Source organism: Carcharodon carcharias, chromosome 13 (assembly GCF_017639515.1).
Source record: "Carcharodon carcharias isolate sCarCar2 chromosome 13, sCarCar2.pri, whole genome shotgun sequence".
Classification (NCBI taxonomy): domain Eukaryota; kingdom Metazoa; phylum Chordata; class Chondrichthyes; order Lamniformes; family Lamnidae; genus Carcharodon; species Carcharodon carcharias.
In genome coordinates, this window is record NC_054479.1 from 129,715,560 (window position 1) to 129,741,391 (window position 25,832).

Here is a 25,832-nt window from a genome sequence, read left to right on the forward strand (position 1 = left end):
TTCCAGTTCCCTGGCCCCAACTGCCTCCTCTTCACCATGGACGTCCAATCCCTCTACACCTCCATCCCCCACCAGGATGGTCTGATGGCTCTCCGCTTCTTCCTCGAACAGAGGCCCGAACAATCCCCAAGCACCACTACTCTCCTCCGTCTGGCTGAACATTCTCACACTGAACAATTTCTCCTTCAACTCCTCTCACTTCCTCCAAATAAAAGGTGTGGCTATGGGTACCCGTATGGGCCCCAGCTATGCCTGTCTCTCTATGGGGTATGTGGAACATTCCTTGTTCCAGTCCTACTCCGGCACCCTCCCACAACTCTTTTTCCGGTACATCGATGATTACTTTGATGCTGTTTCATGCTCTAGTCTGGATCTGGAAAAATTTATTAATTTTGCTTCTAATTTCCACCCCTCCACCATTTTCACATGGTCCATCTCTGACACTTCCCTTCCCTTCCTTGACCTCTCTGTCTCAATTTCTGGTGATAGATTGTCCACCAATATCCATTGCAAGCCTACCGACTCCCACAGCTACCTCGACTACAGCTCCTCACACCCGCTTCCTGTAAGGACCATCCCATTCTCTCAGTTCCTTCGCCTCCATCGCATCTGTTCTGATGATGCCACTTTCAAAAACAGTTCCTCTGCCATGTCCTTCTTCTTCCTTAACTGAGGTTTTCCACCCACGGTGGTTGACAGGGCCCTCAACCTTATCCGGCCCATCTCCCACGCATCCGCCCTCACACCTTCTTCTCCCTCCCAGAAATATGATAGGGTCTCCCTCGTCCCTCCCTCCCTCACTTATCAGCCCACCAGCCTCCGCATTCAAAGGATCATCCTCCATCATTTCCGCCAACTCCAGCATGATGCCACCACCAAACACATCTTCCCTTCAACCCCCCGACGGTATTCCGCAGGGACCATTCCCTCCGTGACACCCTGGTCCACTCCTCCATCAACCCTTACACCTCAACCCCCTCCCATGGAACCTTCCCATGCAACCGCAGAAGATGCAACACCTGCCCCTTTACTTCCCATCACCTCACCGTCCAAGGGCCCAAACACTCATTTCAAGTGAAGCAGCATTTCACATGCACTTCCCTCAACTTAGTCTACTGCATTCGTTGCTCCCAATGCAGTTTCCTCTACATTGGAGACCAAACACAGACTGGGTGACCGCTTTGCAGAACACCTTCAGTCTGTCCGCAAGCATTACCCAGACCTCCCTGTCGCTTGCCATTTCAACACTCCACCCTGCTCTCATGCCCACATGTCCATCCTTGGCTTGCTGCATTTTTCCAGTGAAGCTCAACGCAAACTGGAGGAACAACACCTCATCTTCCGACTAGGCACTTTACAGCCTTCCAAACTGAATATTGAGTTCAACAATTTTAGATCATGAACTCTCTCCTCCATCCCCACCCCATTTCCGATTTTCCCCCTCCTTTTTGTTTTTTCCAATAAATTATATAGATTTTTCTTTTCCCACTTATTTCCATTATTTTTAAATGTATTTCCATCCATTGTTTTATCTCTACCTTTTAGCCTTTTTCAATTCCTTCACTCCACCCCACCCCCACCCCCACTCCCACTAGGGCTATCTGTACCTTGCTCGTCCTGCTTTCCACCCTTAATTATCACATTCCTTTAGATAATATCACCACTTTCAACACCTCTGTCCTTTTGTCTGTGACATCTTTTGGTTATCTCCACCTATCACTGGCCCTCTATCCAGCTCTACTTGTCCCACCCTCCCCTTAAACCAGCTTATATTTCACCTCTCTTCTATTTTTACTTAGTTCTGTTGAAGAGTCATGCGGATTCAAAACGTTAACTGTGCTCCTCTCCACAGATACTGCCAGACCTGCTGAGTTTTTCCAGGTATTTTTGTTTTTGTTTTGGATTTCCAGCATCCGCAGTTTTTTGCTTTTACCAACATGCTAATGTCTTCCAGAAAAGTAATCCTCCCATGCAAGATAGCTGGGATCAGTCTCTTCATCAGAACTGATGTGGTCTCTAGTCTGATACCTCTATTGTTGAGCAAATCTTCAATTAATAAAGCATAGATGAAATTAGACACAAAGAATGACAATTGTGTTAGGAAAAACCGTCGATCTGCATTTTACACAATCAGGCCAATACTGCCTGCCAATGAGAAAGCCAGATGTTTCTTGTTGGGGAGTCCAAACAATCTTGTTAACTTCTGGGGATGAAAATTTGGTGAACAAGTGTTACAAAACTATGATATTTTTCATAATAATGTTGTGGAATATTGTACGGTAGGTTTATGGGTGAGTGTACATGGTTATGTTTGTATGACTGATTTAATTGAATTAGTGTCAAATAGACTGCAAGGTTGAAATTATTAGAAGAGTCAGGTGTAACAAGAGTATTTGAAATGCTAAAAAGTGAGCTAGAGTCTAAGAGTCAGTAGATAAGATGTGAATTAAATTTGCATTTTAAGAAAACAGCAGGACCCTGGAAAGGCTTCAACAGGCAAGCAAGGGTTGCAGCTTGTCTCGACTACATAGTAGAGTGGAGAATGTTGAACCATCACAACAACATAGCAGAAGCAGAGGTCCTCATAACCAAGGGGTTTTTGTAATAGTTAAGAAGTTAGGGGATAAAGCTATATGGGAGGCTAAACAGAGGGAGCTGGATAGTTGGAGGGCATATGGTGTGTATTCAGAAGTCCCAAATAGGGGTCAGCCAGCATCATCACAAAGGTGGGTAGGCATAGATAAGGTCTTACTGGATGGAACTTATGAGGCCAAGGTTAGTCTAGTAGCCTGCGGATTTGAAGAATGCTCAGCAGATAAAGTCGTCCAAGTGGATTCACCCACAGCAGGGAAGGTAATTGTGAATTTATTTTGGCCCTTTTGGCAACATTTTCATGAGAATGTAAGTCCATAGGTATTAAAGTTGCATTTCTGCAGGGGGATCACCTCCAGAGGGAAGGTCTCTCAAACCTCCTAAGAAGGCACCAGAGGTAGAGGGAGAACTTTGGAAGTTGAATAAGCGCATATATGGTTTAAATGATCCTTCCAGAGAGTGGTACTTTTCAGTTCGATCAATGTTATTAAGTTGGGTTGTCTCCAACTAAAGGCAGATCCTCTCATATTTTATTGGTACCACGGTGGGACACTTGCGAGCATCTTCAAGATGCATGTTGATGACTTCCTATGGGTGGCACTGGTGAGTTTCAAAACAAAGTTATTGACAGGATTAGAGCAGACTTTAAGGTTGGGAGTCAGGCTAATAGGCCTTTAAATATATTAGATTAGAAGTAAAGCAGCACAGGTCTGAGGTTAATTAAAACCAGCAATCGTATTTAGAAAGTGTTAGCCCTAGCGCAGTCAATCAGGCTAAGTCCTCACAAAAGCATGCAGATGCTTTCAAAGATGGGACAGAGCAGCTGGGAAACCTCATTGGACAATTAAATTGGCTGGGCACACAGATGAGGCCGGATGCAAGTTTTGATGTTCTTGAACTGAGTACTATACTGAAACATCCCAAGGTCCAGGATATCTTACACGCAAGCAATACATTATAAAGTTAAAGATGGAGAATGTGTACTGAAGTTTTCAGCTTTGGGCGACCCCAAGAATATAAAATTGATTGTGTTCAGTGACGCCTCTCACTCAAACCTTGATGATGGGTTTAAGTGCAGCGGGTTTCATAATATTTCTTGTGGGTGAAAATGTAGCCCCATGGCTTGGGAAACCAAGAAAATAAGGTGAGTAGTAAAGGGCACCCTGGCTGCAGAGACTCTCACATTCATAGAGAAGGTTGACGTGGCATTCTTCTTATTTAAAACGTTCAGGGAAATGACGAAGAAAATGTTCCAATAGAATGTTATATTGACAATCGATCCCTTTGGGATAACAGGCACTCCACAAAGAGTGTGAGTGAAAAAAGATAACGAATTGATATAACAAGTCTAAAACAAATGGTGGAGAAATCTCTAAGCTCCAATGAGTTGTACAAACCATTAGTTATCACGACGTTTCACCAAAAGGACCGCTTGTAGTAAAAAATTATTGGACGTATTTGAAGAGGGATGAGTCAGGATGTGAGTTTTGAAAATGTGTGACTTATTTCTGTCTTCAGTTTTAATTTCTTTTGTCTGAAAAGAAAGTGTTCGTTTTTTTTTCCTCAAAGAAAGGAATCTGTTAGTGTTGGAACTGTGCTGCAATAGAGTACATGCTTTAAGTGAGTAATCAAGAGCAACTGACCCAATTGGATAAGTATTGGGACTTCATTACAAGAATATAAAAAGGTGTTGGAGGGAATTGGAAGAATCTGTGTTTTTACTCTGCAGCCTTGGAAATAAATCGTTCTTAAGGTACAGGCTGGTTTCAGACTCATTCTTTCTTCAACATACAAATATTGGAGTTAACAACAAGTGTTTATGTCCACTCCATAAATTTGTGATTCCCACACTACAGGTGCCTTTGGAACAGCAAAAATGGGGCTTGTTTGAATTCAGCACTAATTTCAAATGGCTCTGCTGAGTTTAGGTTTCCCGCCTGTATGATTCACAATCTGTCCCATTCCCTGTCGGCAAAAATGGGATCTGTTGGAAATGGATGTGGGGCTGACGCCTCCAGGTCCCACCTGCCAATTTTAAAGGTTTCCTTTTTTTAAATTTGGGATTGATGAGGAGAACATACTTCACTCAAAGAGTTGTATACCTTTGGAATTCTCTACCACAGAGAGTTCATTGAGTATATTCAAAATAGAGATCAACAGATTTTTGGATACTAATGAAATCAAGGGAATTGGAGATAGTGCGGGAAGACGTAGCTGAGGTAGAAAATCAGCATGATCTTACTGAAAGGCAGAGCATGCACCGAATGGCGTATTCCTCTCCTATTTCTTATGTCTTTATGTTCTCAGATAATCATTGATCAAAATAGCTTCTAGATGTGATATTTGATCATTTAGAAATTCCAAAGCATTTTCTGACATTGCTCAAGTTGGAGAGACATGCAGCAGAAATTCAGGTGAGCATGCCCAAAATTTCATAGTCATTTACTGCTGGTTGGAAGTTTCTGTTCAGCAAACACATGAATTTCATACATGCATTCTCAGTGCAGATGGCACCCCAGCTGCAGTGCAAAGTTAGAAAATGTATCCTTTCGAGTAAAGATGGGAGTATTGAATGAAGGTCAAATACAGCACAGTTGAGAATTCAAAGACTAGCCCAGGCAAATTTGCCTCATGGCAAGCCACAAAGAAGTGCATTTCCATTACTGACATGATAGTGCGAATCTAGTTTCTTTTCAGAACCAAGACAGAGGAGTTCAGCAGAAATCGAAAGTGCCCAGGCAAACTTACTGAAAATGCTGCCACTGATTTGTGTTTCAAGGTTGCTGACAATCTAATACAATATAATGGAAATACAGTGTGTGTTGACTGACATGTCTGATGGTAAACTAGAAAGAAACAGTTTATCCCTATCTGAATCTGATCACAGACTCTTTGACTACACAGCATTAGCTGAATGCCATCAGTAGGGGGCAAGAACATTCCATATTCAGGTTGAAGTATTACTATTCTGAAAATAAATAAAAATGGAAACTTTCCAAGTGTTGCCATGAGTTCATTGAGCCTACAAACCTCCAAGGGGAAGATTTGCTTTGGCTATTATGTATATTGAAATTGTAAATACATTCATGAGGATTACCTCTGGGTAGTACTTCACTGAAATTGTCATGTTAAAGACCTTGTTTATGATTTTACTGACAATGTTGACTGGAGGAAATCTTCATGCCCTTACTTACAGCCACCAGAGCTATTCTTCATCTGCTGGAATGTTCTTTTATCCCATCTCTTGATTCACATGCACTAAATTAAAGTGTGACTGAAATTCTAATTCTTCACTTGGTCATAAATCACAGAGCACTAAATTCCATCATTGGAATCACTCTTCTGCATGCTGGGAAAATCTAAATGGTTCACAGTGTAATTCTGAGAGATCCAGATCACACTAAAAAGTCAAGTTACAGGAAATTGTACAAATGGCTGATTGACACTGGAACCACAAGTGCCCTAGCTGTCCAAGAAGAAAACTGCTTGGTCAGATGAGGTTGAAACATAATTGTTTAATTGGAAGCAACAGACGAATGGGCAAAACATAGAGTAACATGCAGCACGCTACAAAACTATTAGAATTGATTAAATCTGATTGTATATTAAGTGAATGAGCAAAACTGTGGCAATTGGATTTCAATAAAGGCAAGTGTGGGGTCATCTGCTTTGGAACTAAAAAAGGATAGATCAGAGTACTTTCTAAATAGTGAAAAGCTAGAAACAGTGGCATCCAAAGACACTTAGAGGTCCATGTACACAAATAACTAAAATGTCATGGATAGGTACAGAAAATGATCTAAAAGACAATGAAATGCTGACCTTTATATCTAGAGGACTAAAATACAAATCACGCTGCAGTTATACTAAGCCCTGGTTAGACCACACTTGGAGTATGGCATTCAATTCTGGGCACCACACCTTCGGAAGGATAGTGGCCTTTGAGGAAATGGAGCATAGATTTACTAAAATGATACCTAGGCTCCAAGGGTTAAATTACATCGTAAGATTACCTTAACTAGACTTGTGTTCCATGGAATTTGGGTGTTTAAAGTGTGATTTGAATAAACTTTTAAAATATTAAGGGGAACGGCTGAGGTACATAGAGAGAAACCATTTCTGCTGGTTGGAAAATCTAAGACAAGGAGACATAGCCCAAAAATTAGAGCCAGGCCTTTCAGGAGTGAAGTTAAGAAACACTTCTGCATGCAAAGCATGGTAGGAGTCTGGAACTCTGCTCTGAAAACATCAGTTGATGCTGGTCCAATTGTTAATTTTAAATCTGATTTAAGACTGATTTTTATTAACCAAAGGTGTTAAGGAATATGGTGCAAAGGCAAGTACATGGATAGGAACATAGGAACAGAAGGCCATTCAGCCCGTCAAGCCTGCTCTACCATTTAGTACAATCATGGCTGATTGAACACATCACTGCCTTTTATCCACACTATCCCCATAACCCTTTACGTTATTGTTAATCAGAAATCTATCAATCTCTACCTTAAACATACTCAATGATTGAGCTTCCACGGCTCTCTGAGGTAGAGAATTCCAAAGATTCACAACTCTCTGAGTAAAGAAATTCTCCTCATCTCGGTCCTAAGAGGCTTCGCAGTTATTTTGAAATCGTGTCCTCCGGTTCTAGACTCCCCAACTAGGGGAAACATCTTACCTGCAACCACCCTGTCTATTCCTTTAAGTATTTTGTAGATTTCAATGAGATCATCTCTCACTCTTCGAAACTCTAGAGAATACAAGCCCTGTTTCCCCAATCTCTTTTCATAAGACAGTCCCGCCATCCCAGAACAAGTCTGGTGAACCTTTGTTGCACCCTCTCTATGGCAATAATATCCTTTGAGGTAAGGGGACCAAAACTACACACCATACTTCAGGTGCAGTCTAATCAAGCTTCTATACAATTAAAGCAAGGTTTCATTACTCCTCTACTCAAATCTTCTTGCGATAAAGGCTAACATTCCACTAGCCTTCCTAATTGCCTGTTGCAGCTGTATGTTAACTTTCAATGACTTATGGATAAGGACACCCACGTCACTTTGTACATCTACACTTTCCAATCTCTTACCATTTAGGAAGTACTCTGCACATCTGTTCCTTCCACCAAAGCGGATAACCTCACATTTTTCTGCATTATAATTCCATCTGCCCAATCACTAAGTCTGTCCAAATCCTCCTGTAGCCATTTTACATTTTCCTCACAACACACATTCCCACCTAGCTTTGTACCACCCGTGAACTTGGAAATATTACATTTGGTCCCCGCATCCAAATTATTGATATATATTGTGAACAGCTGGGGCCTAAGTACTGATCCTTGCGGTACCCCACTAGGCACAGCCACAATGCAAGAATGACCCATTTATTCATACTGTCTGTTTTCTGCCTGTTAGCCAATCCTGAATCCATGCAATTATATTGCCACCTATCCCATGTGCTTTCATTTTGCTAATCAACCTCCTGCGGGGGACTTTATCAAAAGCCTTCTGAAAACCCCAGTTTGCTATGTCCATCAACTCTCCTTTATCAATTTTGTTAGTAACATCCTCAAAAAACTCCAAGAAGTTCATCAAACACGAATTTCCACTTGCAAATCCATGCTACGTCCAATCAGATCATGATTATCCAAGTTTCCATTTATCACATCCTTTATAATAGATTCTAGCATTTTCCTTACTACTGACGTAAAGCTAACAGGTCCGTAGTTCCCGGTTGTCTCTCTCCCTCCCTTCTTAAATAGTGGGGTGACATTTGCTACCTTCCAATCTTTAGGAACCATTCCAGAATCTATAGAATTTTGAAAAATGATCACCAATGCATCCACAATCTCTATAGCAGTCTCTTTCAAAATTCTGGGATGCAGAATACCAGGTCACAGGGGCTTATCAACTTTCACTCCCATGAATTTCTCCAATGCAGCCTTCTTACTTATAATAATTTCCTTCAACTCCTCATTCTCCCTAGTCCCTTGGATCTCTAAATCTGGGAGCTTTCCTGTATCTTCCTCAGTGAAAACAAACACAAAGTAATCATTTAGCTTCTCTGCCATTTCTCTATTCCCCATTATGAATTCTCCTGACTGCCTGTAATGGACCCACATTTGTCTTAGCCACACACTTCCTTTTTACAGATCTATGAAAGCTTTTACAGTCTGTTTTTGTTTTTTGCTAGATTGCATTCATATTCTATTCTCCCTTTCTTTACCAGTTTCTTGGTTTTCCTTTGCTGTATTCTAAAAGCCTCACAATCCTCAGGTTTACTACTACTTCTGGCAACTTTTCTTTTAATCTTATACAATCCTTAACTTCCTTTGTCAGCCACAGTGGACTGACCTTTTTGGGGTTTTTGTACCTTGAAGGAATGTATGGGTGCTGTAAGCTATGTAATAGTTATTTGAAGATTATCCATTGCCTATGTACAGTCATAACTTTTAATGTATTTTCCTAATCCACCTCCGCCAATTTGTCCCTCATGCCTTCATAATTTCCTTTAATCAACTTTAATACCCTTGCTTCAGAGTGAACTGCTTCACTTTCAAACATAATGTAAAATTTTATCATATTGTGGTCACTCATCCCTCAAGGTTCTTTTGTAACAAGATTATTAATTAGCCCTTTCTCATTACATAATACTAGATCTAAAATAGTCTGTCCCCCAGTCAGCTTCTCAACATACTGCTCTAGAAAACCATTCCTAATACAGTCCAGAAACTCATCTTCCAGAGCATTAGTGCTCAATTGGTTTACCTAGTCTATATGCAGACTGAAGTCCCCCATGATTACTGTATTGCCATGCTACATGCTTCTCTCATCTCCTGATTAATAGCATGCCCCACATTACCACTACTGTTTGGTGGCCTATAAACAACTCTAACCAATGTCTGCTGCACTTTGCTGTTTCTTAGCTCCACCCAAACAGATTCCACACATTATTCTTCCAATCTGAGATCCTCCCTTACTAATGCACTGATCCCATCCCTTATTATCAGCACAACTCAACCTCCTTTCCCTTCTTATTTGTCCTTTCTAAACGTCGAACATCCTTGAATATTCAGTTCCCAGTCTTGGTCACCATACAGCCATGTTTCCATAATGGCAATTATATCATACCCATTTACCTCGATTTGTGCCTTTAGATCATCTACCTTATTGCGAATGCTGCGTGTGTTCAGGTAGAGTGCCCTTAACTTTGTCTTTTTGACATCATTCCGCATTTGAAACATACTCAATGCTCTGCTTTGTTTCTCCTTCCTTCTAGTCTCACTACTACTTGCTGTTACCAACTTTACTTTCTTCCAATTTGGGCCACCCCTCGGGTTCCCAATCCCTTGACAAGCTAGTTTCAACACCCCCCCCTCCAACAGCACTAGCAAATCTCCCTGCAAGTATATTAGCCCAAATCTTGTTAAAATGTAACCTGTCCAGCTTGTACAGGTCCCACCTGCCCCAGAACCGGTCCCAATACCTCAGAAATCTGATGCTCTTCCTCCTACACCAGCCATGTATTCAATCGATCAATCCTCCTATTCCTATGCTCACTAGCACTTGGCACTGGGGGTAATCCTGAGATTACTGCTCTTGAGGTCCTGCTTTTTAATTTCCTTCCTAACTCCCTGAAATAAGCTTCCAGGACCTATGTCGTTGGTACCAATGTGGACCACGACATCTGGCTGATCTCCCTCCCCGCAAAGGATGTCCTACAGCCACTCAGTATCAGGATTTAGGTCACAGATCAACCTTGATCTGACTGAACAGTGGAAAAGGCTCAGGGACCAAATATCTACTCCTGATCCTATGTTCTGTTTTCACTTTATCATGCTCCCTATTGTTTCAGCTGGCCAATGGCACAGGAACACAGTGAAACGCCTTTCCAATACGGGCAAATAATAAGTAGCATGGGAAATAAAGGAACTAAACAATTAACCACAGATACTAAACGAACCAGAAAATGGGATTACCAAGGAAGCAAAATCAGAGAGAACTGATTCCTGCCACAGTGCACTATAAAAAGTTAGTACTGATCAAAAATTAACAGCACAATCATAAAGAAAAAAAATCCTAGTCATCTGCTATGTCATTCATACCACTGCACCCTGCTGACTGTTTTAATTAATTTTAGTGCTTCCATTTTCTGCTGGCCCCATATTTCATTTCAACCACACAAAATATGTTACAAAGCATCTTAACGCACTTGCACAACCATCTGCTCAACATCATAATCTTTGGTGTAGTGACAAGTTCACCCCCTGATTTTCAATAAAACAGATGATTTCCTGTACCTGACTTTTCTTAGATAAAATTCTGTATGCCAATAGTGGGCTTTCAGTATAAGCTGGCTAATATGGGCTAAAACATATTTATTTTGTTGTAAGGTGTTGAGTGTAATTTGGTAGGCCTTCATAGGAATTCTTAGGTAGTTCAATGGTAAGTTTTTATTAATTACTGGAAACTACAAAGGTACAGTAAAGTTCTAAGCTAGTAGCTATCACTATGCTTGCTTCTTCACACGGCTCTGTCCAATACGACACTGACTCCTAGGTGAGGGTCATGTGTTATCTTACATCACTGTATTCAATCCCACATTAACCCTTCATGTGCCAGACTATTATACTACACCTCCCTCAAGTCTTTATCCAATGTATTTACAAGTTATTCCAGTATATCCCATGTATTACATCAGTACAATTACGCCATCTCGCTGACACCCCTGCAAAATCCCTACATTCATAGGCCCTGTAACCCTTCCATATCTTTTTCTCACTACTGTCAAAGGAGTGGTAGGCTCTGTCACTGCAGATAAATTTTGTTGAATCAGAGGTTGTTCTGGCACCTGGCTGACTTTTCATCCTCTTTTTCTGTTCTTTGACATCAAAACGCTCTTTGTTGATTCCCCAAGTGTAGTGATAAATGGCAGTTGGTCTATCACATACCTTATGGGGCACATGAACTCTGGGCTCCACTCTATAGTGCTTTTTTCCTCTTCCTTCATGCGGTGTGACTTGGTAGCATGCTCACCTTTGCGTTTGTCTGTGTTGTGCTTTCATCAATGGATGGTTGCAACTTGGTTCCATCATCGTTTGTGGCACTGTCATACTAGTTGGGGATTGCAATGTCTGCTCTGTGGTCTTAGGGTTTATCTCTTTAATTGGTGTTGGATTGGAGGTTGAGACTCTTCATGTTGCTGGTTCCTTTCTTGATTGTCATCAACTCGAGGTGTTGTGGTAACCACCTGAGTGGATGGCTGGCCTGGCCAATGAGGGGCTTCTGGCACCTATAACGAAAGTGGGCAAACCTGGTCTGCAAAGAGAGAAGGCAATTCAGAGCTGAAGTCCCAGTCAAGAGAATCTTTCTTGTTGGAGCTCTCGGAAACTTGCAATTCTGTCATAATTTATGACAGTGATTGTCTTGACATCTTCTGCTGTTTTAAGGAAATTCAGGACTTCACAGACATCCCTGCTCAAGAGAGAAAAAGACTGGTTACAGATGACATACATCAGCTTGAAGATTTGTTTGCTGCCATGCCTTATTGGTTCCAGAATCGTGCCTATGACCAGAAGTCAGTTTCCTCCGGGCCCATAAAGTGGTGTATCTGTTATTCGTAGCCAGAGGTCTATTAGCCACAGCTCTCTGTCCAATAGGACTGTAACACTGGCTCCTGTATCCAATTTAACATTTGTGAGATGGCCATTAACAGAGACGTCCACATTCCAGAATGAAAATCCAGGATCTTTGACCTCACCAAGAAGCATGGTTGTGTGTGCTCTTGGTGTGCTATATTGAAGTTATGAATCCTCTTGGGATTTTCTATGCATTTTAATGTTTAGGCTTTGCACAGCCTCCTGAAATATCCTAGTCAGTTACATTGAAAGCACTGGGCTGAAATTGCCGGACATTGATCACATCTATGGGGGTGCTTTGCTCCACAGCATTGGCATGGTTGTTCTGCTGGTCAGTTAGGGTATTGCCTCCCTTGGCCTGGAGTGTCCCTATTTCTGTGCTGTTTCACTAACCAGACAGTGAGGTTTACTTTGTACCATGATTTGCTTTCTCCCCTTAATATGGATCTGTGCTGCAAATGGATTTCAGATTGCCTGACAATTTGGATGCTTTCTCAGGGGTTAGATCTTCTTTCACTTGCAGCATGTTTGAGAGTGTGTCGTCCACCACTCCTATAACTATTCTATCCCTGATTAGCTCAGACTTCAGGTCACCATAGTCACAGCCTTCAGCCATTCTGTACAACTCAGTAATGAAGAAGTCAACAGGTTCTCCTGGCTGCTGGACATGTTTATTAAATATAGCCCCTTCAAGGATTTTGTTGCTTCTGAGGTTAAAATAAACAACGAATGATTTGAAAACTTCATCAAGTTTTGCAGATGATTCACTGATTCCTTGTGTAGTTACTATGGCATCGGCTATTGGGCCTACCGCAGAAAGTAGAGTGTTTTCACCTGTTCAGCTGTCTATTTATCCAGACTTGAAGCAATCGTGTATCTAAGGAATCTCTTTCTCCAGGGTCCCCAATTTTGTGATAGATCTGGGCCCTGGATAAATCCAAATTGATCTGAAAGAGTGGATTTCTGATCCATGGTTAAAATTTTTACATTGCAGGTTCAGCTTTAAGAGATTTCCAAAAATTCATGGTGCCATCACCATATGCTTCTGCAACAAAGGTTTTTGCACGCTTGCCAGTTTTGGCAGAGTCCAGCAGTAATGGCATTCGCGATCTCAGCATTTAAATTTTTTCAACAATGGCTGCCTGGTTCAACTGGTTAGAGTTTTCCCCACTTTAGCACAATGTTCTCTGTTCTTGGAAGCATCGAATCTTGGCTTATCCTGGATTTTTAAAGCTGCCTACTCAGTAGCGATTATTCAATTAATTATTGTTTCTTTGTTCAGCGTGAGCTCTGCTGCCACATGTTCTGGCGCCAACTTGGGAATTGGGTTTCTCGGCCTGTGATTTAAAAAGCAATTTATGACCACTGCAGTATTTAATTTTTTCAGGACTGGAGTTTTAAATTTTTAGCTCATCCTTGCTAGGTCTGCTGACTCTGCACACTCTGGGTATTGAAGCTGGACTTCCACGGGATTCAATGGAGTCCTCTGCTGCAGTGAGGAATTTAATTACTGCCTCCAGCTTCGAAGATTTTCTATGGAGCTTTTCTCTGGCAATTCCTTCTTCCCCTTCACTTCTTGAGCTTTTCTTCAGGTCAGAATATTTCTTTGATTTTTTTCCTCAGTTTTCCAGGGTTTTAATTTTTGTCTGCAGTCTCTTAAATTGTTGAGTTGTTTCATTCGCTGCCATTATGTTGTAAGGTTTTGGGCATAGTTCGGTAGGTCTTATTAAGGTATTCATAGTCGTAGGTGGTTTAACAATAAACATTTATTAACTACTAGAAACTATACACATAGGTACAGTAAAGGTCTAAGCTAGGAGCTGTCTCTGTGCTGGCTTCTTCACATGGCTCTGTCCAACACTACGTTGACCCCAAGGTGTGGGTCATGTGTTCTCTTATATCACTGTGTGGGCAGTACCGTACTTAGTCCCACGTTAAACCTTTCTTTATGTGCCAGATCCTTATATTACATATGTGATATATTTTGGTTTATTTTCTTGCTATTAGAATATATCTATGCTTTCTCTTTCTGCTATTATAGGGCTGCAAATGTATTTGCTCTGTTAGTTTTATGGTAAATCTTGCAGAAAATATTTAATACTTTCTTTCTTTGACCTTTGGATTACTAACCACTACTGTATTTGCCAACAATGTAGCATGGCAAGGTTCATCCATCTTCTCTTTTCCATTGGTCAGAACTTTCAGCTGGGTGAGTGGGGGGTGGATCCTGGTCGCCGAGGAGTAAAATGACGTGGGATGACATCAGGCGTGCGTCCCGACATCGCCTTATGTCATTTAGATTTTCAGTTCAGCGGGCGCACAGCCAAGTCGGCTCAGGGAGCCTCTGTGCCTAGGACATTTCTGCGCTCTTTCGCACGCACAGAGAGCGCCATGTAAAATAGCAGCGCGGACCCGATTGGGTTAGTGCCTGTTCCCGCCTGCCCCCGCACAATCCCCCTGATGAGGGTAAAATTCTCCCCATTGTGAGACGCCCAAGGTACATACATTATACTGGAGAACACAAATAGGTTTTTGTTATCTGGAATAAGCACAAGCTTAAAAGTTAGAACATTTTTAAGTTATTTCTTAATTTTCTCCCTCAATTTTCCGGTTCCCTGTGCAGTACATATTTAGTAATTGAAAAATTGGAAATACCTTCCAAAGCTAATGTATCTAACCTAAGGTTTGAAGCATGAGAAGCAGCAGCTCTGAATGACCAGCTTTTCAATTGTTTTTTTAGTTATTTGTTGGTGTATAGATATGGCTTGCATAGCTGGCAATTTTTGCCCATCGCTAGTTGCCCTGAGAACTGGTGGTAAACCACCTTGGTAAAACCCCTGCAATAGCAATTTTCTTACAGTTTAGTGGCTCGCTAGTAAGACATTTATTATCTAACCACAGTTTTTCTATAGTCTGATACAACTTAGTGGCCACTTCTGAGGTCAGTTAAGATTCAAGCACATTGGCGTGGGATTGGAGTGACACCTAGGCCAGACCTAGTAAACTTTTAATGTTGTGTGTTTCAAAGTAGGATTTATTTGCACTGTAAAAATTGAGAGATACTATGAAGAGTTGCTGCAAAATATATAAACCTTGTTTGCGCATAAGCAGTTTAGACACTTTTTTTACGTATTAGCATTGTTTAATATGTCATTATTGCTTACCAACTAAATGAAGTGACCAATTTAGCTGTGGCTCCATCCACAATTCATACTGGTGTGCAATTATATTACATAAAACGTACAGCACAGAGACAGTCCTTCACTGAAGGAAATTAGTGAACCTGTTGGGTTTTCAATGATAGTCTGGCGGCTTTTTGGTCACTTTTACAGGTACCATTTGGGGGATTAGGAGGGAAGAGAGAAAAGGGGTGGATGGGGGGAGAGAGAGAGAGAGAGAGAGAAAGGAAGAAGGGAGGGAATGTGAGGGTTTGAACATGTCAAAATCAGAAAAAGCAGGTAAACAACCTAACCTTCAGAAATAAACTTTGCGGAGCATTCAATTGACACAGAAAAACTGTCCATTCAATGAGAGATCTTTTTGTTCAGCGAAATAAGATCTTTTTTATAGTTCACATGTGTGGGTGTACCACAAGTGTAATTTTTTCCAGTTGTGTAATTTATCGCTTTACATTGACACATAACCAACACAATTCATGCACCTAAAGCAGTTTACCTTGGTAATTTGTCGAAGTCATTGTCTGAAATCCTCTTATATTGTGACTGAGAATGTTCAAATAAAAATTAATTTTGAAAAGGAGTAGGGGCAAAAAGGGTCTCTCGCTCTCAATTACCCTCTCCCTCTCTCCCGGCTTAAACTTGTTAAAAGTGCCAAAACGTACACAAGAACTATTCAAGTATTTGAGCAGTTATTGGAGCAGTACTTGCTTATAACTGTTAGCTTTAATCACCATTCACTTGATTTTCTGGAGAGAGGTGATAGCCATTTCATATAAAACAAGATTTGTATTTACAATAGACTGTAATGGTACTGATGTAATAATGAAATTACTTAGATCCATGTTCCACTTATATTTATAGTAGAAATAGAATACTTAGTATTAATGCATCAAATACCATTCCTAAATGGGTTCACTTAGCCTGCCCATGAAATTATTCCTTCACCCAGCTCTAAACTCCATCAGATATCTATAATTATAACATCTTACATCTTACAGGAGGAAAGGGGGTATCTGAATGGGCAGCTTCGATTCAATAGTCTTCTCCCACCCAAAATCTAATATGGTCTCCTGTATCACTCGTGCACCTGCGCAATTCATACAATAGTTGGTTCACTCTTGTGTGACACGTATTAGCATTGTTTAATATGTCATTATTGCTTACCAACTAAATGAAGTGACCAATTTAGCTGTGGCTCCATCCACAATTCATACTGGAGTGCAATTATATTACATAAAACCTACAGCACAGAAACAGTCCTTTTGGCCCAACTGGACCATTCTCCACTGTAAGAAAATTGTTGCTGCAGGGGTTTTACCAAGGTGGCTTACCACAGTTCTCAGGGCAACCCACCACTCTGCCTAACCCTATCAGCAGAACATTCTATTCCATTTTCCCTCATGTTTATCTAGCTTCTCTTTAAATGCATCAGTGCTATGAGCTGACAGTGACAAGAAACTGACCCCTTGCAAGTCTCACCATAAAACTAGCACATGTAAGGGACATGAGTTTGCATTTTTGGATTGGGTCAGATCTTGTCTAATATTTAGGTCTCATCTCCTCTCCAATGTCAACTTGGCTCAGTTGGTGAGACAGAAGATTGAGGCTTCAAACCCCACTCCAGGGCTTCTGTACATTTTCAGGCTGACACATCAGTGCAATACTGAAGCAGTGTTGGAGGTGTTGTCTTTCAAATGATATATTATACTGCATCTTTGGTGATCACATATCACTTTTTATTCCTTCATGGGATATGGACATTACTGGTAAGGCCAGCATTATTGCCCATCCCTAATATAAATTTAAGTCCTTTCTGTCTAGACTTATTTATGGAACAGGGTGATGAAAGGATCAGATTATCTCACTCCAACCTATTTTGTAATTGGATGATCAGGATTTGTTCCTCATGAAGAAATTTTAAAATAACAGAACAGGCATGGGGGAAGAGAACAAGATTGAGCAACTCTACTCCACACTCGCATTTTGCATTTTCAAATGCTGTTCGATCTTAATGTGTGCCATATTCAGAGCCATTCATCTTCTACCCTCACAGCATTGTAAAGATATTGCTTGGATTAATGTAGAACACCAATGAAATGGCAGGAAGTTGTACCACAGACTACATTTTTTTTTGTTTTTACAAATCATTTACTTATTATTTCATGAGTACTGACGAACAACCATCACTATTTGTCTGTACTTACCAGTATCCAAAATAGTCACTGAATTCTCGGCAAAGCATGTGAGCTAGTTCTCGTTTTCCACCAGCCTGCGGCCCCACCAGAACCAGCATGGGATATGGAATATCAAAGTTAGGCAAGGTGCTGCAGAGAAAAACAAGTCAAAAGTTCTGAGAAAGCTCCTGTCAGAACTTCTAAAACAAGTGAAGTAGCAGGAGTGTGAGAGAACCAAACATTCAGGAACATTTTCCTATACATAGTGTCTTTCAGATGAAAGATTAAATTGAGGCCTCTAGGGTGGGTGTAAAAGTTCCCACAGCCCTGTTTCGAAGAAAAACAAGGAAATTCTCTCATGTCCTGGCCAACATTTATCTCCCAATCAATATCACTAAAACAGTGGGTCCCTTCTGCTCATAAAAGGCATCCCCCTCTACAAGATCGTACCTCCCCCCACTTTAAGTCTCCCCACTGGCCTAGTAATCATGACATTCCCATGCCCTCACTGGAGTCTGCCAGGCAGTCCTGTCCAAAATTCCTGGGCTTACCTGGAGTCAAGCATCCATGACATTGCTTCTCCGGGAACTGCCTGTAGTCCCAGCAGTGGTCTGACAAAGAAACTGATGAGCCCCAAGAGGTGCAGGGAACCAAAATTAAGCTATTCAATAGTATGCTTAGCCTGGGAAACGCACAAGAAACATTCTAGATGCCAGCCAGTGAGAATTTGAAAAAAAAACATTGATTGATGTAAATAAGTTTTGATTTTTTTTTAAATGAATGCTTAAGCACAATCCAGATCCTTGTGCTGGCACATTTATTTTATGGCCTGATACAGCATTATTATCTTGAGTCTCTCAAAGTACATACACTGTGGGATCAGAGAAATAGGTCAAACATCTATGCTGAAAGTATCATGCTGACTGGTTTCAAGCAAAGCTAATTTTCTGGGATTTCCCAAATTCATAGCATTTCAGCTATGAAGAGAGACTGGATAGGCTAGGGTTGTTTTCCTTAAAGCAGAGAAGGCTAAGGGGGGGGACCTGATAGAGGTAGACAAAATTATGAGAGGCATAGATAGGAAGAAACTTTTCCCCTTAGCAGAGGTGTCAATAACCAAGAGCATAGATTTAAGATAAGGGGCAGGCGGTTTAGAAGGGATTTGAGGAAAAATGTTTTCAACCAGAGTGTGATTGGAATCTGGAACACACTGCCTGAGTGGGTGGTAGTGGCAGGAACCCTCACAACATTTAATAAGTATTTAGATGAGCACTTGAAATGCCATAGCATACAGGGCTATGGGCCAAGTGCTGGAAAATGGGATTAGAATAGATAGGTGCTTGATGGCCAGTACGGGCACAATGGGCTAAAGGGCCTTTTCCTGTGCTGTACAAGGCTATACTCTATGACTCTAATATCTGTAAGCCAAACACAGTTACACACATCTCAGAGGATGCAGTTACTGAGCTAAACAGCAGGCAAGTCACAGAGCACAATGAGGAGAAGCATGAAGTGGTGCCAGATGAGGAGCAAGGACCTGCTGGCCACCATCTAGGGGCTCTTATACTTGGCAAATGTTGCAGTGTGGTGATATTAGGCAATCATGCCATGTTTCTGGTATTAGTTAATAGGAAAGAAAATTGCTCTTAAAGCTGATGAATGCATCAGACAACCATTTCATACATCTGTGGACAGCACATTGGCTGTTATGGATAAAAACAGTAAATGCTAGGATGGAAAGTGATGACCCTAAAATGTTTTTTGTGTGTGTGGGTAAAATTGCTTACTGTTGACAATGTCAACCCTATGGTGATGTTCACTGCAGGTTTCCTGCAGTGGCAAATAGCAATGGCCCAGAAATTGGTTCTTGAAGCATATTTTCTGACTTGAAGGTTGTTCAACCAGTCCCTAGGGTCATTTTCAGGTCCATGGACCAGGGCCAAAGTCTGCTGATTTGGCTGTTAGCATCATAGCGAAAGCTGTCAATCCAGCTGAATAAGACCAGCAGCCACCCAATTTTGTGGTTTGTGCTGACCTACGTCAGTTAGAAAATAAGACAGTTTCTCAAAAGTACTGGCTGACAGTGGAATCAATCACACTCATCATTGCGTTCTGAAGTATTTTATTGATGGATGAGTCTCAACACTTTTGCCACAGTAATTCAACATTAGAGCCATGAGACAGACTGATATCAGCACTGCATGTAATTAATTTTGACCTGTCAATCACTACGTATCACAGGGATTGGAGTGCAGGTGTGAGATGTAGCATACATTCTCGAAAGAAGTTTTGACTCTGAACAGAAGAGGAGCTTGGCTACTCAGATGTAGTAATGGGCCTTTTGATGACCTGCAGCCAATTTTTAAACCTCAGTTTCAACCAAAATTTCAATTAAAATTGACTTGAGACAAGTTTTGCTTCAGTTTGCAGATAATACAAGGTCTGAAGTGAAGAAAGTTTGGAATAAACAGCAGAGGTAATACAGTGTATTGGAGTTACATTGAGGGTAAACTAGGAGGTTATGTAAGCCTATGAAAAGCACATGAATGTGGCCACCACCTGAGAAGTTCTGACACTCACCACCGACATCAAAAATGACTTCCAAAAGAATCTGAAGACAGGCATAGTGCCACTGAACCTCACAGCTGCTTACGATACAGTGTAGCACACCGCCCTGTTCCTAAAGCTGTCAGGAACGCTTCCAACCGAGGTCAGCACAGCTGTTGAAACATTCCTTCGCAACAGATGATTCAGAGTCCACTTTGGACAAGGAAGGAGTGCATGGAGAAGACAGACCAACAGACTATCACAGGGCTCAGTGCTAGCCCCAGCCCTGTTCAACGTATATACAAATGACCTGCCAACAGCCACGTCCCGCAAGTTAATCTGTGTTGATGACATCTTTTGTGCCACCCAAGCTCCATCCTTCTGCACTCTGGACCAGATCCTTAACAAAGACATTACAAAGTGGACGGACTACTGCAGCACATGGCATCTCACACCGAATCTCTCTAAAACCGTTTCCAGTGTATTCCATCTCCACAATGCCAGTGCTAAAAGAGAATTGCATAGCAAAATGCCACAGTAATTCAACATTAGAGCCATGAGACAGACTGATATCAGCACTGCATGTAATTAATTTTGACCTGTCAATCACTACGTATCACAGGGATTGGAGTGCAGGTGTGAGATGTAGCTTACATTCTTGAAGGAAGTTTTGACTCTGAACAGAAGAGGAGCTTGGCTAAAGCATGATCCCAATTCAACATACTTGGGAGTGACTCTTGATAGGACTCTGTCCTTCTGGGAACATCTAAAGAAAACTGCAGTAAAGGTCAAAACCAGAAACAACCCATAAACCAAACTTGCTGGATCTATGTGGGGTGCTGCTGCCACAACATTCCAGACCTCAGCACTTCCCCTATCATAACACCACAGCAGAGGAGTACTGTGCACCGGTCTGGTAAAGGTAATCACACATCTTGTTAACACTCAGTTGAATGCAACAATGCACATCATAGCTGGAACGCTCAGCTCAACAGCCCTCCCCTGGCTTCCTGTCCTTGCAAACATCATTCTACCGCACATCTGCTAACTGACGAAAACTCACAAGCTGAATGAGAGCATCCGTGCTTCATCTCATTTGTCACTCCACAATGACCTGTTCAACCCACCTGGTGCCCATCTTCCATCTCAGCGCCCCATATGGAGCACCCTTCCTGAGCAAGATCTAACAGCAGACATCCTTTGGATCAAGAAATGGGAAACACATGAAGTTACTAACAAGTTCCTTGTGACAAACCCCATCTGTTGAATGGCAGGCTTTGAACTATCATGGAAAGAGTAGTCCTTGCTAAATAGGTTCAGGACAGGCCAGGGCCCCTGTGCAGCCAACCTCCACAGCTGGGACCTCAGTACAAACCCCTTATGCACTTGTGGAAAGACACAAACAACGCTGCACATTACTGAGGAATGTCCCCTCTACAAACTAAGTGGCGGACTAATCACTTTAAACTCAGCAAATGAGGAGGCTATCGCTTGACTTCAGTGATTTGCATTCGCTAAATAAATAATAAATAAACTGAGAAGTGGTAGAGGACCAAGTACATCTACAATTAGTGGCCATAAAACACTTGGGCAATATATAACAGTTGACAGATCAGTCAGAGGTTAAAAATGCATTTTTACTGTGCATTTGAGGCACTGATAATCCAGTGCAGCTGTGAGAAACAGCTATTTTGCAAAAACGTCTGGTCTGTTCGTCCTTGAATGGATTGTCTAAGAACGTTGGAGAATAAAAAGCAATGAAATTAAAAAAGAAGAAACCTATTGTTCTCTTCCCATAATTTCAGACAGTAGTTAAGATGGTTTGGGCTAAGCGTCGAAAGCCAAGCAGCATAAGTATGTCTTCCCTGCAGTAGGTGAAGGATGCTCTAAAGAGATGAATGCTTGGAATCAAAAATACAGAAGGGAAAATAGCTGTTGGCAAATTGCAGTCAAATTATTTGGCATCGCTCAAAGATCACACTTTTAATATCTCCATGACATTGTATAGAAAACTACCTTCCTCAAGCAGCAAACATACAAAATGTATTACGGAATGGTCAATTCAAAATTTCAAAACTGAGTTTATCGTTTTTTTTTTGTCAAGTATTAAGAGTTACAGAACCAAGATGGCAGTGAGAGACAAATCAACCATGTTCCAACTGAACGCTGAGAAAGACTCAGGGTTGGATGGAGTGTTGAATGACTTCCGTCTGTTCCTATGATCGTATGAATGTTGCACATCATCCAATCATAATGATATAAATGCCGGGAATAAAAGAATGACAGGTAATGGAAAATTTTATTTATAAATTTAAAAAATATTGATCCTCTCCCCAACACCGGCTCCCTGGCTTCTACTCTGAGGATGCAAATGACAGAGGCCATATTCCCCTCATTTGAATATAATTTACATGCATCTGCCCAGTCCTCTCACTGCACTCCAAGTGGACTTAAGGCAGAAGTGCATCAGAAAGCCCGTGGAAATTCAGGACCATAATTTTAATTCAGCAACAATGAGCAAGAATATATGCCCTTTCAGGCTTAATAGGCTTGGAATGTTTCAAAAGTCACCTAACCATGCCTTATTACCTTCATTGAGAATAATTCATCAAAATGTAATAATCCAAAATGCTTCATAAAAACAAAATGGAGTAGCAACTAAAAGTGGAAGAGGTCTTTTAATGAGCAAAGGCATTAAAGGTTTAGACTACTTCAAGTTCCAGTCCTCAGGCTTAAGAGTTTGCAATGTTTAAGCACCCTCTACAGGTGAAGAACACATTTTCAGTCAAGGACATTATACGGACCTGTCATAGATCCTTTGTTGCTGCTGAAAACTATACATAATATGGGTCATGTGATTGTTGGCAGCTACCACTTCAGCCGGAGGGTCATATTTATTGATTGCCAGAACCTGGGAGAGAAAAAGCTGGTGTAAATATATTTTTCACAATCCATTATATTGCTGCGCCACCAAGAGTGTCAGAATTATTACTCTTAGCTTATGTATAAACAATTAGTACAACTCTACACCAATATGACAAAGCTTTCAACCTACCTTCGATGTAAAAATATTAAGAAAACAGAATTAAAATATGCTGCTTGAGATCCAGGCCCAAATTTTCCAAAGACCGGTTGGTGATACAGAAGTTCAGTTGCAACTTGAGCACATCACAAAATTATGGACAGGATTTCCCGATGTTGATGCTGATCAGTGCATTATGCCTTTCTGCCAGTGTGTCCATGGAAAATTTACCCCTTCATATAAAAGTGTTTTGCTATGTGCTTAAAGTTGACTAAACTCTTTCCTGTGGCCTCTACCACCATGAAGAATAAGGACAATGTCATGGGGACAGCAACGTCTCCAAGTTCCCTTGCAAGTCACACGCCATCCTTTAATATATGTCATCACCATTCCACCACCATCACTGGGTCAAAATCCTGGAATTCCCACCTAACACCATTGTGAGCACATCATATCCACACACATTGCAGTGTTTCGAGGAGAGGCTCACACCACCTCCTCAGGGCAAATAGGGACAGGCAATAAATGCAGCCTTGCAGCACCACCCACATCCTAAGGACAAGCAAAGAAAAACACATTCATGTGCATTACATCCAATGAATATTTGTCATTGTATTCCTCATATCATGATGTGTAGAAAATTACAATGGGACGGATTTTAACCTGGAGCTGGTGTCCAGTAGGAAATCACTCCAACAAGTTGATTTCCTGTCCAACAGAGGCAGCAGGAGGCCATGGATATTTTAGCAGCTTCAATTCCTGTCTGGAATTGAATTGTTCTTCAGAGAGTCAGCATGGACTTAATGGGCTGATGGGCCTGTAATGACAAGCAGTTTTTAAAGGCTGAGTTATTTAAAATCCCACAGGGGAACTTTAAGCAATTGTCATTACCTATATTTTCAAGTGGTATGTTTGAGATGTCCCTCTAAGTTCAGGAATAAGACCACCAGTTCTTGAGAGGTGTTTATATCAAACTGCACGAGACATTTATTAATTTATACAAGTTAAACATACATATGGCTGTAAATTATTACTGTCATAACTTTTTAACAAATTCCCAAACTAATCTCCAATAAGACAACAACAACCCATAGACTTTGACCAGACACCAGGCAAAGCATTTTCACCTTACAAATTCAAAACCTTACAAATTCTTTGCAGACAGTTGTAGGCTTACAGCTGTTTTGATGTTACATGCCTCTGCCCTGTACACACAAAATTGCTTTCTGTTATACCCAGCACTTCTCTTGGATGTAAATTTTCACTGTATCATCAGGCCGTTTGAACTCCACCTCTTCTAACAATAAAATCCCTTTCATAGTACCAATTTTATTAGTAAAATAAACACATTGAGTAGTGTCTCCTAACTAGGTGCAAAATTTCACTCCCACTCTCGAATGCTTTATTCAACAAAATGTACCTCTACCTCTGTTTACATTTCAAAACTAGTATACATCAAAGCACCCAGACTAGCAGTCTTTAATCCAATTAAGACATACACAGACGCATCCACAGACTAAACCTCGATTTTAAAAAATTTCCAAGAACATTTTATGCATTAATAGCTTCCTGACACTACCTTGATGGGTTGAAGGGCCTCCTTTTGTGTTGAAATGACTCTATGGGCTGGATTTTCCCTCCGGGGATAGGAATGGAAGTCAGCACTGTTTCTGGTCCTGAATTTTCTCCCAGGGGAAACAGTCAGTGGCTTGGATTTTCACAGGAGCATCCCCTTAATTGGTGATTGGATTCTCTGTCCAGTTAAGGGTGGTGCGCAGGCTCTCAAAGTTGGAAGGACAATCAGAGGCCTTCCAGTCTGAGCACAGTAGCAGGCTGTAATGGATGGTAAGTAACAGAGAGCACGCTTCAACTCTCTCTAACTTTTTAAAATCTTGAAATAAAAAAGATACAGCAGCCAGGCCACCACTGTGGGGGGAGCCCTCTACATGGCAGCCTGTGGCTGCACGCATGCCCAGGCAGGCAGGAAGGGCCTCTAAGCTTGCCTGGAAGTCTGCTGTTAGCTAGTGTGGAAAACTAGAGGCCAACTGGAAAATCCAAGTCTGCCTCCTTTAATTGGCTTTAATTAGGCCCTTAACTACCCTAATCGGCTACCCACTGCATGGAGGCCTGTAGCCTTGCTGGCCCCGAATCCACCTCTGCAAAAATAGCCAGTACTAGGAAACAGGCACGCCAGTCAGCACCAGTATTTTCAGGCCCTCTCTACCTCAAGTTCAGCTACTAGTAGGGCCTAAAAAATCAGTTCTGATTGGTAGAGGTGTTGCCATAGAGAATGCAGCAAGGAACAGTTAACTGCCAAGCTTTTGTTTAGTTGCAAAAGGTGCAATGCATGGAAATGCTCCTTCTGTCTGCAAAGGACAGGGGCCTGTGTGTGAACATAAATGGCTTCTAGCATGCATGAGTGAGCCGCACTGCAAGCCCAACTGATAATTGGGCAATGCCTTGACCAATCAGACGTAACCTGTCTGCTCCCTGCTACATTCTCCATGGCAATGCCAACCAATCAGCGCTCTCTTCTCAAGCAGTTTAAATTTTGTTCCCTTTATTGTTGGTAATCTTGCGATCTGTCCTGATGAGTGAAGATGAAAAACTTAGACAACATGTCTCTTTTTACAGCAATACTCAAGTTCTGTACTACCAAATGACTATTTGTAAATAAAGAAGGTAGA

The 25,832-nt window shown here is 41.4% G+C and overlaps 2 protein-coding genes across 2 annotated transcripts in view; both read right to left on the bottom strand.

The window, feature by feature from the left end:
• Positions 1 to 17,729, bottom strand: part of lrguk (leucine-rich repeats and guanylate kinase domain containing) — a 122,802-nt gene extending 105,073 nt beyond the window's left edge. Inside the window, exon 1 of the mRNA XM_041203136.1 lies at positions 17,607 to 17,729. Within this exon, the coding sequence (XP_041059070.1) occupies positions 17,607 to 17,695 (89 nt within the window). The 5' untranslated portion in view covers positions 17,696 to 17,729. The remainder of the gene's footprint in view (positions 1 to 17,606) is intronic.
• A 2,728-nt stretch (positions 17,730 to 20,457) lies between these two features.
• LOC121286156 (leucine-rich repeat and guanylate kinase domain-containing protein-like) overlaps positions 20,458 to 25,832 on the bottom strand; it is a 56,443-nt gene continuing 51,068 nt past the window's right edge. The window contains exons 10-11 of the mRNA XM_041203137.1: positions 22,928 to 23,034; positions 20,458 to 20,629 (exon numbers count right to left, since the gene is read on the bottom strand). Of these exons, the coding sequence (XP_041059071.1) occupies positions 20,458 to 20,629; positions 22,928 to 23,034 (279 nt within the window). The remainder of the gene's footprint in view (positions 20,630 to 22,927; positions 23,035 to 25,832) is intronic.